Here is a 20,344-nt window from a genome sequence, read left to right on the forward strand (position 1 = left end):
TCATAATGGATCCTATTCATCGGACTCCTACACACCACCTTCAGAAAACTGCCAAATCCAGCAGATTTTACTCTTCTTGCATCCACGTACCAATTCTCATAGCTCTATTCTAGTTCAGGCCTTGTTTCTCACCTGCATTCCTGTAATGACTTTTAACTACTTCCCCCTCCTGCTCCTGGATCTTCATTTCAATTACATATGTAGTCTGTAATTTCATTAAGTTTATATAGAACATTTGGGGAGAACTGACATCTTTATGAAATTAAGTCTATCAATGAACATGAGCAATCTCTCATGTATATATAATGTAATTGATAAGTTACAATTATACTGTAACTTATAATTATTGAGTATAATTTATAATTTTCTGCAAAAAGGTCTTATACATACTTTATTATAGTTATTTCCTAAGTACCTACGAGTTTTGTTGCTACCATAAATGGATGGTGTCTTCTTATTTATTTTTCATTTCCTCATTGTTACTGCTCTAACCTGGCTACCTACTTTCATCTCTAGCCTAGATTGCAGTATGACCTGATTTCCCCACTTGCATTCTTTCCCCCCTAATCCATTCTCCCACACATGACCTTTTTAAAAATATCATGTCATTATATTGCTTAAAACTTTTCGGTCCACCTAGGGAAAAAAAATACAAATTCTTTACCAACTGTCTAAACCTTGTGTAATCTGGTCTCTGCCTCTCTGGCCTCATTTCCCTTGTTTATCTTCCTGGTCTTCTTTAAGTGCTGAAACACACTAGGCTCTTTCTCAAGGTCTTTGCACTTGCTCTTCTCTCTGCCTCATACACTCTTACCACAATTCCTTTATATCCTTTAAGTCTGAACTCAAATGTCAATTCCTTACAGATGCCTTCCCTGGCCACTGCATCTAAAAGTAGGTCCCCCTATGTTATTCTTCTTATCCTCCTGTTTGTTTCTTTTGTAGAATCTATTATAATTTATAATTATTCTATTTACTCTTTTGGTCTGTTTCCTCTTTAGGCAGCTACACCCGGATCTGGAGGATCCAAGAGGGCCCCACTCACATGACTGGAGCCTTGGTGCCGGCTGTCAACTGGGGACACCTAAATTCTTTTCCTTGAGGTCTTTTTTCCAGCCAGAGAGTTTGGACGTCCCTAAATAGCAACCAAGTCCTAAGAGGTTAACTTTGAAAACAAAAGAGCTGCAAAATCTCTTAAGGCCTAGCAATGACAGATTTACAAATCATTCCTGTCCCATTCCATTAGTCAAAGCAAGTCACAGGGCTGGGTATCTTTCATAAATGACATTTTCTGTTTGTTGCTGCTATACAGAACTATACTAATTTTATAGCTAATCACTTTGTTAAACTCTCTTCTTATTTCTAGTAACTTGGTCATTGTAGATAATAACCTTGCTGTATTTCTGGTCAGAAAATGTGATTTGTAAGATACCAACTCACTGAAATGTATTAAGCCTTACTTTACAGTCTACTGTGTGATCAATTTTTTTCAGCTGTTGCATATACCTGAAAAGAATATGAATTATCTAATTGCTGGGTGTATAATTCCAGAAATGACTTATTGCATTAAACTTGCTCATTGTTTTTATATTTGCTTACTTTTTAATTTACATCCAAGTTAGTTAGCATATAGTGCTATAATAATTTCAGGAGGAGATTCCAGTGATTCATCCCCTATGTATAACACCCAGTACTCATCCCAACAAGTGTCCTCCCTAATGCCCCTTACCCATTTAGCCCATCCCCCTACCCACAACCCCTCCAGCAACCCTCAGTTTGTTCTCTGTATTTAAGAGTCTCTTATGTTTTGTCCCCCTCCTTGTTTTTATATTATTTTTGCTTCCCTTCCCTTATGTTTATCTGTTTTGTCTCTTCAAGTCCTCATGAGTGAAGTCATATGATTTTTGTCTTTCTCTTAATTTCACTTACCATAATACCCTCGAGTTCCATCCATGTAGTTGCAAATGGCAAGATTTCATTCTTTTTGATTGCCGAGTAATACTCCATTCTATATATATACCACATCTTTATCCATTCATCCATCGATAGACATTTGGGCTCTTTCCATACTTTGGCTATTGTTGATAGCACTGCTATAAACATTGGGGTGCATGTGCCCCTTCGAAACAGCACACCTGTATCCCTTGGATAAATACCTAGTAGTGCAATTTCTGGGTTGTAGGGTAGTTCTATTTTTAATTTTTTGAGGAATCTCCATACTGTTTTCCAGAGTGGCTGCACCAGTCTGCATTCACACCAGCAGTGCAAAAGAGATCCTTTTTCTCTGCATCCTTGCCAACATCTGTTGTTGCCTGAGTTGTTAATGTTAGCCATTCTGACTGGTGTGAGGTGGTATCTCATTGGGGTTTTGATTTGTATTTCCCTGATGATGAGTGATGTTGAGCATTTCTTCATGCGTCTGTTAGCCTTCTTCTTTGGACAAGTGTCTATTCATGTCTTTTGCGCATTTCTTCAATGGATTACTTGTTTTTTTGGGTGTTGAGTTTGATAAGTTCTTTACAGATTTTGGATTCTAACCCTTTATTTCATAGGTCATTTGCAAATATCTTCTCCCATTCCGTCAGTTGTCTTTTAGTTTTGCTGATTGTTTCCTTCTCTGTGCAGAAGTTTTTATTGTGACGAGGTCCTAATAGTTCATTTTTGCTTTTGTTTCTCTTGCCTCCGGAGATGTGTTGAATAAGAAACTGCTGCGGCCAAGGTCAAAGAGGTTTCTGCCTGCTTTCTCCTCGAGGATTTTGATGGCTTCCTGTCTTTCGTCTAGGTCTTTCATCCATTTTGAGTTTATTTTTGTGTCTGGTGCAAGAAAATGGTCCAAGTTCATTTTTCTGTATGTTGCTGCCCAGTTTTCCCAGTACCATTTGCTAAAGAGACTGTCTTTATTCCATTGGATGTTCTTTCTTGCTTTGTCCAAGATTAGTTCACCATACATTTGTGAGTCCATTTCTGGGTCTTCTACTCTGTTCCATCGATCTGGGTGTCCATTTTTGTGCCATCGTTGTTTTTTTTAAACTTGTTAATTGTTAAAATCTTCTGTGTTGGGGGCCTGGGTTAAGCTGTCAGTTGGTTAAGTGACCAAATCTTGATTTCAGCTCAGGTTGTGATCTCACAGTTCATGAGTGAGCCTCTCATTGAGCCCTGTGGGAGTCTCTCTCTCTCTCTCTCTCTCTCTGCCCCTCCCCCACTCACACAGGCACATTCTCTCTCTCAAAAAAAATAAGTTAAAAAAAAGCTTCTGTATCTTCACTGACTTTGTATCTGTTTGGCCTATCAATTATTGGAAGATATGTCACAATCTCCTCCCATGATGATGGATTTCTCAATTAAAAAATTAAATTAAAAAATTAATTATACAAATTTGGCTGAATCTACTTTGGGGATGCTCGAGTGGGTACAAGTTTAAAATGATAACATCTTGGTAAATTGTTTATCATTATGTAACAGTACTCTCTGTTACTAATATTAATTCTGTTATGCCAACTTCATAATTTCATTTTGGTAGTTGCCTAGTGTTATCTTTTTTCTTTCTACTACTGCAACCTCATGGATGGATGTATCTCTGGTAAAGGGCATATAACTGAATTTTGTTTATATCTTTCTTATAATATCTTAAGCTGTAAGTTTATTCATTAATGTGTATCACTAATGTATATATATGTCTGGACTTCGTCCTGCCATCTTACATTAAATATTCATCCCACTTTTTTCTACGCTTGTTCCTTTTTGGATTTAATTTCCATTTGTTCCTTTTTCCTTTTTCTCTCTACTTGTTTATTATTTATATACTCTTAGATTTACTTTAAAATTTTTACTATGTGCATTTAGCTTAACAAAGTTAAAGAAATATCTTAACACCACTCTCCCCAAATAATAATACAAAAAATTAGAATACTTCAACTTCAAAATTCTCCTTAGTCTTGACTTACAGTGCTCTTAGCTGCCAGTTATGTTAACTGAACAATGTTAGTTCTTTTTTTTTAAAGTTTATTTATTTATTTTGAGAGAGACAGAGACAGCGTGAGCAGGGGAGGAGGAAAGAGACGGGGAGAAAGACAATCCCAAACAGGCTCCATGCCATCAGCGCAAAGACTGATGCAGGGCTCAAACCCATGAAGTGTGAGATTGCCCCAGTTTTTTTTTTTTAAAAACTCTCCCAAATATATGGGGCACCTAGGTGGCTTAGTCAGTTGAACATCCGACTCGATCTCAGCTCAGGTCTTAATCTCAGGGTTGTGAGTTCAAGCCCCGCATTGAGCTCCATGCTGGACGTGGAGTTACTTTAAAAACAACAACAACAATAAACCCACAACTCTCTCAAATTTTATAAAATAGTTATTTTATACAGACACTGTTTGCCATTTTATGTATCTACCATTCTTTTCTGCATCTCATACTAACCTTCCTGTATCTCAGACATTCTGGATTCCTTTTCCCTTTCCTGAAATACATCCGTTACTTGTTCCTTTACTGCAGATCTCACAGTGATAAAGTCTCTGAGATTTTGTTCATCTCTAACAGTCTTCATTTCACCTTTGTTCTTAAAGATTTTTTTTCCTGAGTACACAATTCCAGGTTGACCATTATTTCCTCTAGAAAATACTCTGCTGTCTTTTCACTTCCACTGTTGTTACTGAGAGGTCCTTATACCTGCCATCCCTTCGTGGCTGACTTCTTTCGAGATCTCTGTCTTTAGAGCTCTGCAGTTCTATCATGATTTACCTTGATATGGTCTGTTTTTAGTTATTCTGCTTGTGTTTAATCTTCTTTCTCTTATCTATTACCCAATCCCCTCTAATTTCTTCACATGGCCATCTCCTGTTACCCCATCCTCTCCCTCATTAAACCTCATCCATACCTGGAATTTGCTAGACTTTTTCTTGCCTCAGGGCTTTTGTTCTATATTTTCTTTTGCCTAGGACAAAAGGTGAGAAGAGCCTTCCCACCTCTCCTTTGCCTGCAAACTCTCAGTCCCTTAGATCTCAATTCAGTATCGGATCCTTAGAGACTTTCCCTGACCCTGTCCTCCTCCAGTCCACATTGCTATGATAGTTTCCTCTTTAACGGAGCACCATTTCCCCCCCTGCCTCACCTTTATCACACTTTGCAATTATAGTTGACACTCGAACAATGCAGGGGTTAGAGACTCTGACCCCCATACAGTTGAAAATCCATGGATAACTTTTGAGTCCTCCAAAATTTAACTACTGACCATCCACAGTTGATGGGAAGCCTTACTGGTAACATAAACAGCCAACTAACACATATTTTGTATGTTATATGTGTTATGTACTGTATTCTTACAATAAAGCTAGAGAAAAGAAAATATTAAGAAAATCATAAGGAAAACAGATTTACAGTTCTGTACTGTATTTACTGAAAAAAGTCTGCATGTAAGTGGATTCGTGCCACTCAAATCCATGTTGTTCCAGGGTCAACTATTCATTTATGTGTTATTTGTTAGCATCTGTTTCCAACATTAGTCTGTAAACTACGTAGGGATAATGACTGCACCTGGCTTTATTCACCAGTCTATATTCACAGCCTAGCACAGTGCCTGGCAAACAACAGGCACTCAATAAATTTTTGTTGAATAAACAAATGACCAAATAAAAATCCAACATACTTTTTACATGGTACAAAACAGCGCTTCTAGATCTGTCCTTGCTATTATTCCCTTTTCCAAAAATGCTACTCTCTTGGCCTATGAACTCCTTATTCAGCAAAGAAACCTTCTCTGTAAAGTCTTCCTTTACAAAACTTGCTCACCCATGAGCAGAGTTTTGCTGCCCATCTACGTACCTCTAGAATCTCAACCAGAGCCCTCACCCGACTGTACTCTAATTACTGACATCTGCCTCCTCCTTAAGACGGAAGCCCTGGAGTCTACTGCACCACACACACTGGGCATCTGGAAAATGCCTGAGGGAAAAGAAGCCTGGAAATGCACTGCAGGGTGGAATAACTGATGGAGCCAGGTCTTTGAGGAAATAAGAAGGAATGAGGTCAGGAGAATAAGAGGTTAGCCTCATCAGAGATAATGCATGCCATTCTTCAGAAAGAGAGTGAAACTGAGTGGGTTAGGGGTGATGAGAATAGCAGACTGTGAGGGGAAAAAGGAAGGAAACTGAGTTGACTTTGTATTGTCAGGAAAATGTGAGGAAGCCATTCTTCTTAGAGGGGCAAGGATGGAAGCTTGAGTGACAGTACCAGACAGAACAGAACAGCCACTGTGTTCAATACTTAAGTCTTAGCAACAGCTGACTACTAAGTAATGAGTAAAAGATTGCCACAGCTTCCTTACCCAGTCACGCTTTACCAAACCCAAGGAAGCATCAGTAAGTAAACCTCTCGCTGTCCCAGCTGCAAGTTTCCAGACGAAAAATCTGACCTAAGCAGTTCTATCCTTTTAAAGGTCAGACACTTCACACTCAATCATTTTGAGGGAAGAAATCTCTGATTTAAACTACATGAAATCATACAAAGAAACTTGAATGTGTTTTTATTACAACATGGTCTCTCTCCCATGCCTCTTGTCTTGAGCAGGATCTCTTCATATAAACAAAAAGATTTAATGTTCCTTTAAAACAGACCATGTCTTACTCAATTCGTATCAATTTGCACAGCCTTCCAAAATACCCTGAACAAAGGAGGCATCTGAATTGCTTTAAAATTGAATTAAATAAGAGGTGTTTAAGTCTCTTAGTAATTACCACACATTTAAGGAGGGAATTTTACAAATCTTTTTGAAATAACATAAACATGTCTCTCCCTGTGGAAGAGGAATGGGCAAAAGAGAAAAAAATGGGCAGGAAGAGAGATGGGAATTATTCAAAAATCTTCTTGGTTGATCACACTAGTGGATTCGGTGGATACTTCATAAGATCTTTCAATTTACAAAGCCTTGACAATAGTAAGTGTGCACAATTTCTAAGGGCTGGATCTTTGGGAAAATAATGGGTGTATTCACCTTTGGAGCACTCACCATTCCATTAATGTGGGTACCAATCGTGTCTGAACTCTGTCTTCAAAAGCCACCTAGCTTTTATAGCTCTTATTTTCTTCCAATCTCAAAAACATTATTCTTTACACTTGAAGGCCTTCTATAGAACCAAGAGTCTAACTATTAAAGCAAAAGGTAAAGATACCCAATGGAAAAACTCAAAGTAATGATTTTATTATCTCTTCCCAGTAACCTCTCTTTTTCCCTCTGGGGGCCACCAAGAATAGAATAAATAAAAAACTGTGATGTCTATGACATATGCAGACTTGAAGCTATAGATTAGGAAAAATTCACTATTGTATTGCTGTAATCCCATGTAAATTTTCCATATAGCTTCATGTTAACTGTATGTCTATAAGCTATCAAAGACTTCAGTTTTACAACAGTAAGGTTTAAACCAGTATGAACAAAAATTAAATCCCGTAACAGATACTAAGAAAGCAAATTAACAGAGGTCAGGCTAAGTGGCTATGATGCCCTATAAAACTATAAGGTTAATCAAGGAAATAAAAAATGTAATACATTTTAGAAGTGAGTCAGTCCAAAAGAATTGAAGACAGCTCCATTTACAATAGCCAAAAGGTGGAAACAACCCAAATGTCCATTAACTGATAAATGGATCAACTTGAAATGTGGTATCTCCATATAATGGAATGTTATTCAGCCATAAAAGGGAGTGAAGTACTGACATTGTTACAACAGGGATGAGCCTTGGAAAGCATTATGCTGAGTGAAAGAAGTCAGGCACAAAAGGCCACATATTGTGTGGTTCCATTTATAGGAAATACCCAGAATAGGCAAATCCACAGTGACAGTAGATCACTGGTTGCCAGGAGCTGGGGAGAGAACAGGGGGTATGGAAGAGTGACTGCTTAATGGGTACAGGATTTCCTTTTGGGGTGATAAAGATGTTCTGAAACATTGGTGGTGGTGGTTGCACAATGTTGTTAATGTCCTCAATGCTAACGAATTATACCCTTTAAAATGGTTAAAACGGTAATTTTTATGTTATGTGAATTTTATCACTTTCAAAAAAAAAAGTGGAAATAAGAATTGGAACATAGTCTATTCTACTCAACCTAGCATACACACACTGAAAACCTTCTTTATTCTGGCATAGGGATTCAGAGCATGGTTTTGCAGACTATATGTTCCTTAGCCAAACTACTTAAACTCTCTGAACCTCCCTATCTATAAAACAGGCATACGAATACTATCCATCTTATACAGATGCTGTGAAGATAAAATGAAGATAATACGATGTAAGCACAGTGCCAAGTAAGAGTAATTGCTAAAAAAAAAAAAAAAAAGTTATAATTTCCCCGGAAACTATGCAATCTTCAATATTAGAATTAAAACCTTACCTAGATGAAAGGTTGTTGCAGTAAGGTCTGTGGACCTTTGGAGATCCCTGAGACTCTTTTAGGGGAGCCCATGAGGTCACAACTATATTTATAGTAATTGTATGACACTGTCCGTCCGCCTTTTTCGTTGTAATGACATTTGCACAGACGGTGCAAAAGCAATGCTGGGTAAAACTGCTGGCACCTTGGGGCGCCTGGGTGGCTCAGTCAGTTAAGCATCTGACTTTGGCTCAGGTCATGAGCTCGCGGTTTGTGAGTCTGAAAACCCGCACTGGGCTCTGTGCTCACAGCTCAGAGCCTGGAGCCTGCTTGGGATTCTGTGTCTCCCTCTCTGCCCTGCCCCACTCGCATTGTCTGTCTGTCTGTCTGTCTGTCTCTCTCCCTCTCAAAAATAAAAAAACATTAAAAAAAATTGTTTTTAAAACAAAACAACAACAGAAAAACTGCTGGCACCTTAGTATAAACTAAGGCGGCGGCAGCAAATTGTATGAGCAGCAGTATATTCTTCACTATATATACATGGTTTTTAAAAAAAACTAGTTTCATTTATCCTTGATGAAACTGTAAAAATAATCGATTTTATTAAATCTCAGGCCTTGAGTACATGTCTTTTTAATGTATCTGTGTGATGCAATCAGCAGTATGGATAAAGCAGCTGGGCTGTATGTGGAAGCAGATGGCTGTCTGGAGGAAAAGCACTTGTGAGGTTGTCAGAGCTGGAGCTGAACTAGCCTCTTTGTCCACGAACACCATTTTTATGTGAAAGAACGACTGACAGACAAATTACGGTTATTCAGACTTGGCTATCTGACAGACATTTTCTCAAAAAAGAACTTCAAGGAAAACAGTATTTTGGGCCAATAATAAAATTTAAGCTTTCAAGTGAAAATAAGAATTTTAGAAAATGTGTCTCTGCTACCATGAGCTTGACAGCAGCTTCTTAATACTTAAAGTCTGTGGTGAAATTAATAGTGTGATCAATACATTTTTAACATCGCATAATGAAATATGTCAACATTTGGAAGATGTGCATAACTCAGTGAACCAGTATTTTCTAAATGACCAATACAAAACTGTGCATAGATTAAAGGTCCGGTCAAAATATAAAAGAGATCAATGGATTTTAGTGCAAGAGTATGAAATGTTCGCTGATAGGATTTCTGACCTTTACCGAACTGTAACTTGTCAAGTTTTAGTGTAGTATCAAATATCCAGAATTAGCTGAAAACACTGAAAGTACTCTTCATTTTTCCAAATACGTTTCTGTGTGAGTCCAGGTTTTCTTGTATACTTCAATCAAAACAACATATTGCAAAAGACTGAACAGAGAAGCAGATATGAGAACCCAGCTGTCTTCCATTATGGAAATTTACAAAAATGTGAAGCAATGCCTATCTTCTCACTAAATATTTTTGGTTTGGGAAATAGATTTTTCATGAAAAATGCATTATTTATGTAAACAAAAAATATTACTATTTTTAATGAACCATCAAATATTAAATTTCTAATTTTAATTTCTAATAAGGTAAATATTGATAACTATAATCCATATAAAGAAAGCTCTCTCGTGGCCTCAATAATTTTTAAGAAATTAAGTGATTATGAAGACAAAAATCTTGAGAACTGCTATCTTATCGTTCACTGTTTTTGTTCACAAAACTGAAAAGTAATCTACTCCATACACAGGAGCCCTATAACTGGTGAAGACATCGGACTGTTATAACTCACAATGCAAAGGAAATGATCCATACCAGATATCAAATTCCAAGCTCATAAGAAATGTTTTGGGATGTCCTGAAAGAACAATGCGTCCCTACTTTTTAAGACAAGGTCATTAGTATGCTATTTAGGCACATGCCAGGTATCCAAGACAAATCTGGTCCAAAACACACACAACATCTGATTCTATACTGTCTTTTCCTTCCCCCCGCCCAGCCCCGCCCCAAATTCACTTCCAATTGAAACGAGCTAGAAGATAACTGAGATTACCAATTTGAATTGAAATATGAGAAATCTTACAAGGGATCCTCTAGAAAAGCAAATCAATTCGGGGGCTTGCCTAAAGACTTTCATTTTCTCTGGAGGGTTTCTGATTCAGGGTGAGCTCTGTTCTATCCCGCCTTAATAAAAAGACCACAAAAACAAACTTCCAATTCAAGTTTAGCTCCTCTGCTCCCAGAAGACCTTGAATAGACTAATAAACAGCACTAACATTAGAAATGGCTCTGGGGGCGCCTGGGTGGCGCAGTCGGTTAAGCGTCCGACTTCAGCCAGGTCACGATCTCATGGTCCGTGAGTTCGAGCCCCGCGTCAGGCTCTGGGCTGATGGCTCGGAGCCTGGAGCCTGTTTCCGATTCTGTGTCTCCCTCTCTCTCTGCCCCTCCCCCGTTCATGCTCTGTCTCTCTCTGTCCCAAAAATAAAAAAAAAAAAAACAAAAAAAAAAAAAAACAAAAAACGTTGAAGAAATGGCTCTGGATGCCTAAACTAGCCTCAGAAATAGCCTGGGTCATAGACTGAGAATCCCTAGAAGCGATCTGTGTAGTAACAACAAAAATAAAAAAACAGTAAACGTCTGTTGGTATGTGTTTTGAGGATGTTTGTATGTGCTAAGCACTGTTCTAAGCATTTCATGTAGATTAGCTTAATCCTAATAATCTTATAGAGTTTGTATAGTTATCATCCCATTTTGTCATGGTATTCACTAGATCTGTGTTATGTCACTTTTGCAACGAACTACCATCCTAAAATGCCATCCTTTCTGCCTCCTATAGACTGAAAAACATGAAGAAAGCATACATCATAAAAACTAGATTGCTACAATCAATATCCACCATCCGAGTAACTCAATAATTATCAGACTAAAATCTGATACTTTTCCTACAACAAATTCCTCTTTTAAGATAATTGCTTACTATTTAAAAGAAAAAAAAAGAATTGACACACTCTTTATGATAGTAAGATCTCAAAGAAAAGGAACCAAAACTTGTTGAACTTCTAGCAGTGCTTTTAGGCACCTCTTGATGGAAACAAAGAAGCATTCCAGAAACATACCTGTTGGAGCCGTCTTTCATATGGACTTTGGCATAAAGAACATCCACCATGCCGGGATCATCGTTCATGTATTCTATCCCTGCCATCTCTACCTCTAAGGGTTTGCCCCCAGAAATGTCACTGCAAAGGAAAAACGTTAGATTTTTACAAATGTTTAAACTAAGAGGGCCATTATATTTTAAACACAGTTATTATACACAAATATTACCAAAAATAAAATTGTCGGGAGGTTTTTTTTTTTTTACTAACAATATTATCTAACCATCCTTCTAATTTCAAAATTGCGTTCTATGCACACCAACTAGAAATACAAGTAGTTCCAAAGTCACACTACAGTTGTCCCAATACCGGTTTATTAGTACTCACAAGAAAAAGCCAAGGAATGACACTTCTGATTGACAAAGACATTTAATGAGTTGCCCATCTCTTGGGTTTTATTTCATTATTTCTATAAGCTGCAAACAGTATTTTACTCATCTAACAATGGTGGAGGCATAAAGTGGTATAACATCCTAACAGCAATATTTATAAAAAGTCTTCAAGAGTAGAAACCCTTTGTCCAAGCAACTCAATTTCTGGGAGCCAAACCTAAGGAAATCATCATGAATTCAGCTACGTATCCAACCATAGCTGACAAAGGAAGTTCTTTACAGAAGAATTCCAACTAATAAACGCAGAAGTAATGATGAAATCAGGGTATCACCATTTTGCAACCCCTGATGAAATAATGGATGAAGACAATGATTAGCAATGGCTGCTAAAACTTAATGGCAAAAGGCTGAAATATAAAGAAAATATAAAGAGGGGAGCTCTATAACGATGGATCAGGCTAACCACACCTGAACCCACTGATCAAACTTATCACACACACACACACACAAAAGAACAACCAGACAATACTATTTCCTGATATGATGTAACAGGTTACACTTATACTCATGAAAAACAATTTGGGCACAGAGTTTGACTGAAGCTTTGTCTGGAACAACCAAAGATTGGCAACAAATTAAATATTCATTAAGGTTTTAAGAAAAGGTGCACAACAATGTACATGCTATATATTACTATTTGTGCAAAAGATGGGAGTAAGAAAATTTATATATATATACATATACATATATATGTATATGTGTGTGTGTGTGTATATATATATGTGTGTGTATATATATATATATATATATATATATATATATATATATATATATATATCCATTCCCTGTACGTATAAAAAATCTCTGGAAAAATCTCTTGCCTTTAAAGAAGAGAGCAGGATGCTTGGTGGGAATAGCAGTGGGAAGGAAACCCTTCACTGCATATCCTTTGAATCTTTAAAATCTTGCACCATGTAAATGTATTATCCATTAAAAAGTTAATATAAAAAATATATGCAAAAGAAGCCACACATAAGTTTATAAAATGCCCATATATGCCAAAGAAGCCAAACACAAAAGTGTACAGACTGATTTCTTATTCATATGACATTCAAGAACAAGCTAAATTAATCTATGGAAATAGAAATCAGAACAATAGTTGCTGCTGGGAGAAGTGAATTTACTGGAAAAGGTCATGAGGGAACTTCATAGAGTGATGACAATGTACTACATCTTGATTTGGCTGAAGTTACATGAGTGTATGCATTTGTTAAAACTCATCAACTACACTTAAGATCTGTGCATTTTACTGTAAGTAAATTACACCTCAAAGAAGAAATACAGACTTGCATATTAAAAAGTCTGAGAGTACATACTCCACACCATTAATAGTAATTATCTTTAAGCGGTAAGATTAAAAGTGATATTTTTGTTTATCTATAATTTTCGACTTTTCTAAAACTAACTATGTATGACTTTATTTATTTTAATTGAAATATAACTGAGATACAATGTTACATTAGTTTCATGGGTGCAGGTATTACTTTCATGTTAAGTAAAACTTCACCCTTCTGCTTCCTTCCCAGACTCCTTAAACAGATTTATCCTTCAACCAGAAAAGGCCCTGCAGTGCCAAGGTGAAACCCAGCTAAAAATCAGCTCACCATACACAGTCTTCTGCAAGCCCCATGAGGCTGGACAATCTATCCATTTTGTCCACTCTGATATCCCCAGCCGGGCACAATGCCTTATGTAAAATAGGTAAACTCCATAAATCTCTGGTAAACACTGACTGGATGTTCTACACTAAACAGAGAAGCTTTTCTGGACAATTTTGAGAAGAATGTGGACACATGCCTACATAGTCATTGAAAAAAAATGTGGTACTAGCTCAAAGACAAAAGGAAGTTAGGATAAACCAAAGGACAATTCCTAAAAAAGCAAAACAAAACAGTTCTCTTGACACTGCACCAATGCCACAGAGAGACCCTTCGTAGTCTAGGAATCTTCACGGTAAATATTCCCTTACAAATTCAAGACCATATTATTGCACAAGACCAGAATTTTTTTTCAGTAAGAAACTATTTTAGACAGATATTCAATAAAAATTACCGCCTCCATCATAAGTATCCCTGTTACCACCTCTAATAAGTGGGGTGTTCCAAAACACAAGCCACGCTCTGAACTATTATCTGAGGCCTATAGCTTCAACCAACAGCACAGAAGATCTCCGTTCCAAATAAAAGCGAAAACTCAACACAGAAGACTGCCATTCAATCCTATCAAGGTATAGTCAAACAAACTTACATGAAAAAAAGTTTAATACTAACCATACATTTTTCTACGTTTTTCCCCCCAACTCTGACCCCACATAGATCACCCCAAAGCACCATACCATTGGTTTAGTTTCCCACTAAAATGTTTTTACTGGATTCTGCCTAATGCTCTACCCTCAAATTCTAGGGATCGAGCCAAGAGAGAACCATGTAAACAATATTTTTGTATTCTCTGCAAAAGTCCTGTTGAAGACACTGCTCATCATCATTTTGGGTTAAGATTTACATGACAAATTTTTCTTGGATTGAGAACCAGAAAAGGATTCTCTCCTAAAAAACTGCCATGCTCCTTTTTATCAGGTAAGAAGTGTAATAATGGATGTGTTTCTTTTTGGAATTTAGTTCAAGTATACCAGTGCTTGAAAACTATTAAATTTTAATGCTCAAGTGTAATTATAACCATTCCTTGGTTTTCAGGTAAAACCTTCTCCCATTTCATCTTTATCTCTGAGCTCCCTGACTTTTAACATTTCTCTTGTACGTATATCCTCAATCCAAACCACCTCAAATCTTTGGAATTAGATGGGGTACCAGGAACAACAACAACAAAAAATGCAACAATGAAACAGGATCTAAAGCCTGTCTCAGGAGTAGGAACAGAAACTCTTTCAACCTTCCCTAGGATTTACCAAGAGGGAGAGAAATTCAGTGGTTTACCTGACTCATACTCTTGGTCATGGTGACAAAGAGTCCACCTGGGACACCCGTGAGCATACTTTTCAACTGACACTTGAGGCAATAAACAGGAACCAGCATTCACCCATGGGTATTTTTCCTCCTCTTCTGTCCTTATTCTTGTCCCTTTTTAACTTATTTGGTTTTACCTCAGGCCTACTGGGAACACTTAGGTACAAGAAGAGTGATACTGGAACCAAAAAAATACTGCGTATTTGTCAGACTATATACTCAGAGCCACCGCACTGTTTGTGTTCTCCATCTCACAAGGAAAAGTCACAAGGGATACATTTAAAGCTACAGCGTTTACTGAACACTGAATAATTCATTCGGAATCTATACAGCTTCATGAGCCCTTAGCTTAAGAATTGAAATCAAAATTCTGTTCCTGGTCAGGTAACATCACTCGAAAAACACCCCCAAATTAAAGACAAATATTCTTTAAAATATCTATATTATCTATTTAGCACCACAGTTTTAATTAAATCCCAATCTAGCCATGTAGATTTAATCTCTCAATTTTAAAAAGCCATCAAATTAAACCACAGCATGTTATTTATTAGTCTATCAATTTCAAAGTTTTCCCTTCTTATATTTTAATTTGGGATCTTTACATCATAAAAGGCCCAGGTTAGAAATGCCACTATTCTCAGGTCATGAAGTCAGGGTTCAGGAGATTGAACCCCAGGAGATCCAGCCCCCTGTGAGGCTCTGTGCTGACAGCATGGGACCTGATTCGGATTCTCTCTCTCCCCCCCCTTTCTGCCCCTCCCCCATCTCAAAAGAAATAAACAAACATTTCAAAAAAAAAGAAAAGCCACTATTTGCTGACAATCTAAGTACATCAAGTACAAAAGCTAAGATCAAAGAGTATGAATAAAAAAGTTAAATGAGAATTCTACTCACCAGGGCTGTAAGTGTGTGTGTGGCTATATGTATGTATTTTTAGGAGACATTTTTCCCTTGTTAGGGAAACAAGGCACTTCTAACCAACCTAAACAGCCAATTCTGAGTCTCATTCTCCTCAGAAATAAGTTAATTTTGCACTATGTGCTTTTTAAACAAGTATGTGTGGCAGAGGAGAAAGTAGGAGAAGAGGGCTGGCGGGGGGAGGGGTTGCTTTACTAGCTGGTTTCAAATCTTTTCAGCTTTTTGAAAAAAGCCTCTTCAAAAAAATTTTTGCCTGCACTGCAGATTTTTGGCAGTGTAACTCTGTCCTATTTCAAAAGCTTTGCTGAATTTGAAAAACTACAATTACTGTTTTCATCCTGTCATGTCAAAAATTCTTAGGAACTATTAAGGCTGCTCTTCATTTCCTATGCACACCAACCCTGACATGCTTAAAGGGCTCAGATTTGGCATTTAGTCACAAAAGGCACCAGGAGACATAAAAGGGAAGAACTCAGCTAAATCCTCACATAGCTCAGGATAAAGCTTCAGTGATTAAAAACCTGTGGCCTGATTTTCACAGGTAAGAAAACAAACACTTCCCTAAACAAATAATTTATCTACCTTTAAATTTTTCTTAGCAGGATTACCCTCATGGCAGCCAAGAAAGTGCAGCCGCTTTCCGTTTCGTTTGGCAAAACATGATCTGGAAATAAGTTAAAGTATCAGGACTAATTCCTAAACCAGATAAAATTGCTCTGCTTTGTAAGGTAAAGCATAAAGTTGTATCATATGCAAGGAAATTGCAAATATCTAATTACAAACAATGATTTTGAATGTTAGGTTAAGATGGAGAGAGAACAGTTAGGTCCATCAGTGAGCAAAGATCAAGACAAAGAAGTATTCTTTGCAGACTGCAAACCCAGTCAGCTTATGATTTTGCTCAAGAAAAATACCTTGTCTTCAAAACTGTAAAAGAAGAAATGGCCCACAAACAAGTCACCCTATTACATAGTTTTATTTACAGCATATATAAGAAAACGTAACCCTTTTACCTTGCCTTACGCAATGAACTAGGTAACCCACTTCTACAAGGCCATATCAAAATAGTATGGGGGGGGGGCGCCTGGGGGGCTCAGTCTGTTGAGCATTCCACTCTTGATTTCGGCTCAGGTCATGATCTCACGGTTCATGAGTTTAAGCGCTGCATAGAGCTCCACACTAACAGTGCAGAGTCTGCTTGGGATTCTCTCTCTCCCCCTCTCTCTGCTCCTTACTTGCTCTCTCCCTCTCTCTCTATCAATCTCTGTCTCTCAAAAATAAATAAGAAAACATTAAAAAAATAGTATGGGACCTAGGGGCGACTGGGTGGCTCAGTTAGGCGTCTGACTTCGGCTCAGGTCATGATCTCATGGTTCAGGAATTTGAGCCCCGTGGCCAGGCTCTGTGTCGACAGCACGGAGCCTGGAGCCTGCTTCGGATTCTGTGTCTCCCTCTCTCTCTCTGCCCCTCACTCGCTTGCACTCTGTGTCTTTCTCTCTCTCTCTCTCTCTCAAAAGTAAATAAAAGTTAAAAAAAATTGGGGTGACTGGGTGGCTCAGTCGGTTAAGTGTCTGACTTCGGCTCAGGTCATGATCTTGCGGTCTGTGAGTTTGAGCCCCGCATCAGGCTCTGTGCTGACAGCTCAGAGCCTGGAGCCTGTTTCAGATTCTGTGTCTCCCTCTCTCTCTGACCCTCCCCCGTTCATGCTCTGTCTCTGTCTCAAAAATAAATAAACGTTAAAAAAAATTTTTTTTTAATTAAAAAAAAATAGTATGGGACCTGAATATTATAAGTGACCAAAAAAGCTCTTCAAGTTATTTAGTTTTCAAATTTCTCTTACTCTTCGTCAGTCTTAAGTAAAAGGAGTAAAGGGTAGAGAAGAGATGATTCTTTAAAATAAAGCTGTTAGGTCAGATGTACATGTAAATTAACATTTTATAGTAAAAAGAACTCTACCCCCAGAATAGCAATGCTTTCCCCGAGCCAAAACAGACTGCTTGGACAGTTTTTGGTATCCTTACCGACTCAAACAATACTACCTGTATTTAAAAAAGAAAATTAAAGTGCATTTCTGAAATACAATAAACACCTCAGTAGGGAATCATGTTATTTATGTCATGTTTGAGTTACTGTGGTAACAGAATAATGGCCCTCCAGAGATGCTCATGTCTTATTCTCTGGAATTTGTAAATACGCTACCTTACATGGCAGACAGACTTTTGCAGATGCGATCAAGGTTAAGGAGTTTTAGACAGGATGATTATCCTGAATTATCTGGGTGTGTTCAGTCAAATTCACGCGTCCTTAAAAGCAGTGAACCTGTCCCTACTACGGCCAGAGATAGAGAAGCAGTAACAGAAGGGTCGGAGAGATGCAGTGCAGCTAGTGATGAAGATGATGAAGATGATGAAGATGATGAAGACAGAGGATTTGGTCACTAGCCAAAGGATGGGAGTGACCTCTAGGAGATGGGCGTGAAGCGCAAGCAAATGAACTCCTCCCCTGAGCCCCCAGAAAGGAACACAGCCTCGCGGACACTTTGATTTTAACCCAGTGAAAGCCATGTCAGACATCTACCCCAAAAAACTTGAAGATAATAAATTTGCATGGTTCTAAGCACCAAGCTTGTAGTAATGTGTTCTGCAGCACACACAAAAAATGAATACAGTAGTCTATCCTGTTCAACAGATAATGAAGAGAATTTCCTTTTGGAGAAAATAATGGGATATCCTATTTTTTTTTTTTAATTTTTTTTTTTTAACGTTTATTTATTTTTGAGAGAGAGAGAGACAGAGCATGAATGGGGGAGGGGCAGAGAGAGAGGGAGACACAGAATGGGAAGCAGGCTCCAGGCTCTGAGCCATCAGCCCAGAGCCCGACGCGGGGCTCGAACGCACGGACCGTGAGATCGTGACCTGAGCTGAAGTCGGATGCTTAACCGACTGAGCCACCCAGGCACCCCTGGGATGTCCTATTAAGAACAAAATTTGCCTACTGACCAAGTAAAATTTAAGGTAGAGTCTTTCCATAAAATTTTGTAAATACATGCTTTAAATCCATTTTAAGCTTTTCAGACAACGTTCCAATGGTTAAGTGTTAACAACTGGGTGAGTCGACAAATCTTGCTGCCATGTGACTCAGCTCCCTAGTGCAAAAACAAGTCTGTGACACCAAAAAGAAGCCAGTACGAGGTGACCACCCTTCCCCATTCCTGTAGATTACTCACTCAATGAATTCCTCTTTACACTGCTGTAGCATCTCACACGTCTGCTGGATCTCTTGCTCACTCAAAAGTACCAACATTCCAATAGTTAGGTGAAGCTTTCTGGGATTCTGGAAAATGGTGCTATCAACCCCATGATCCTGTTATCAAAGGGAGAAAAATAAGAAACTCAGCCCACATAAAAGTAAATGGCAGGAGGGGTGCCTGGGCAGCTCAGTAGGTTAAGCGTCCGACTTCGGCTCAGGTCATGATCTTGCAGCTCGTGGGTTCAAGCACTGCATCAGGCTCTGTGCTGACAGCTGGGAGCCTGGAGCCTGCTTTGGATTCTGTGTCGCTGGCTCTCTCTGCCCCTCCCCAGCTTGTGCTCTGTATCTCTCGCTCTCAAAAATAAATAAACATTAAAAAAAAAAAAAGTAAATTGCAGGAATACAATTTAGAGTCCAGAGATAAGCCCATGCATCTATGACCAACAGATTTTCAACCAGGTGCCAAGTCAATTTAATGGAGAAAGAAGAGCCTCATCAACAAATGGTGCTGGGACAACTCAATAACCACATGCAAACAAATGAAGTTGGACCCAAACCTCTACCATATACAAAAATTACATCAAAATGGATCAATGATCTAAATATAAAAGCTAAAATTATAAAACCCTTAGAAGAAAGAGTTTTCTTAGGGGAAAATCTTAATGACCTTGGACTTGGCAATGGATTGTTAGATATGACATCAATGGTATGGGCAACAAAAGAAAGAAATAGACAAATGAGACTTCACCTAAATTAAAAACTTTTGTGTATCAAAAGACACTATCAAGGAAGTAAAAAGACAACCTACAGAGTGACAGAAATATTTGCAAACCATGTATCTGATGAGGGTGTATATCTATAATATATAAAGAACACAACTAAAAAAAAACCCCAATTTTTAAAATAGAAAATGAACTTAAGTAGTCATTTTTCCAAAGAAGAAATACAAATGGCTAACAAGCACATAAAGATGGTAACTTCATGAGTCATTAGGGGAATGCAAATCAAAACCATAAGATACCATTTCATACCCAGCAGGCTGGCTATAATCAAAAAAGTAGAAAATAACAAATGCTGGCAAGGATGTATTTAATGGATACAGAATTTCCTCTTGGGGTGATGAAAATGTTTCCGAATAATATGGAGCTGGTAGATGCACAACTCTGTAAACGCACTAAATGCCATTCAATCATTCACTTTAAAATGGCTAATTTTGTGTTATGTGAAATTCCCCTCAAGAAAAATTGTTTTGTAAAAAAGGAACTGACAGCCTGATATAATGGCATGCCCAGGAAAAACAGAATGCCATCTAAACGTAGGCTCTCAGAATATCTTTTGCTCCTTTATCA

The 20,344-nt window shown here is 38.0% G+C and overlaps 1 protein-coding gene across 10 annotated transcripts in view; it reads right to left on the minus strand.

The window, feature by feature from the left end:
- Positions 1–20,344, minus strand: part of ASCC1 (activating signal cointegrator 1 complex subunit 1) — a 146,618-nt gene that overhangs the window by 39,610 nt on the left and 86,664 nt on the right. For all 10 annotated transcript variants that reach the window (XM_042909308.1, XM_042909307.1, XM_042909310.1 and 7 more), the window contains 2 exons: positions 18,973–19,109; positions 11,435–11,554 (listed from right to left, as the gene is read on the minus strand). In XM_042909308.1, coding sequence (XP_042765242.1) covers positions 11,435–11,554; positions 18,973–19,109 — 257 coding nt within the window. The remainder of the gene's footprint in view (positions 1–11,434; positions 11,555–18,972; positions 19,110–20,344) is intronic.

Source organism: Panthera leo, chromosome D2, assembly GCF_018350215.1.
Source record: "Panthera leo isolate Ple1 chromosome D2, P.leo_Ple1_pat1.1, whole genome shotgun sequence".
In the NCBI taxonomy this organism is placed as follows: Eukaryota; Metazoa; Chordata; class Mammalia; order Carnivora; family Felidae; genus Panthera; species Panthera leo.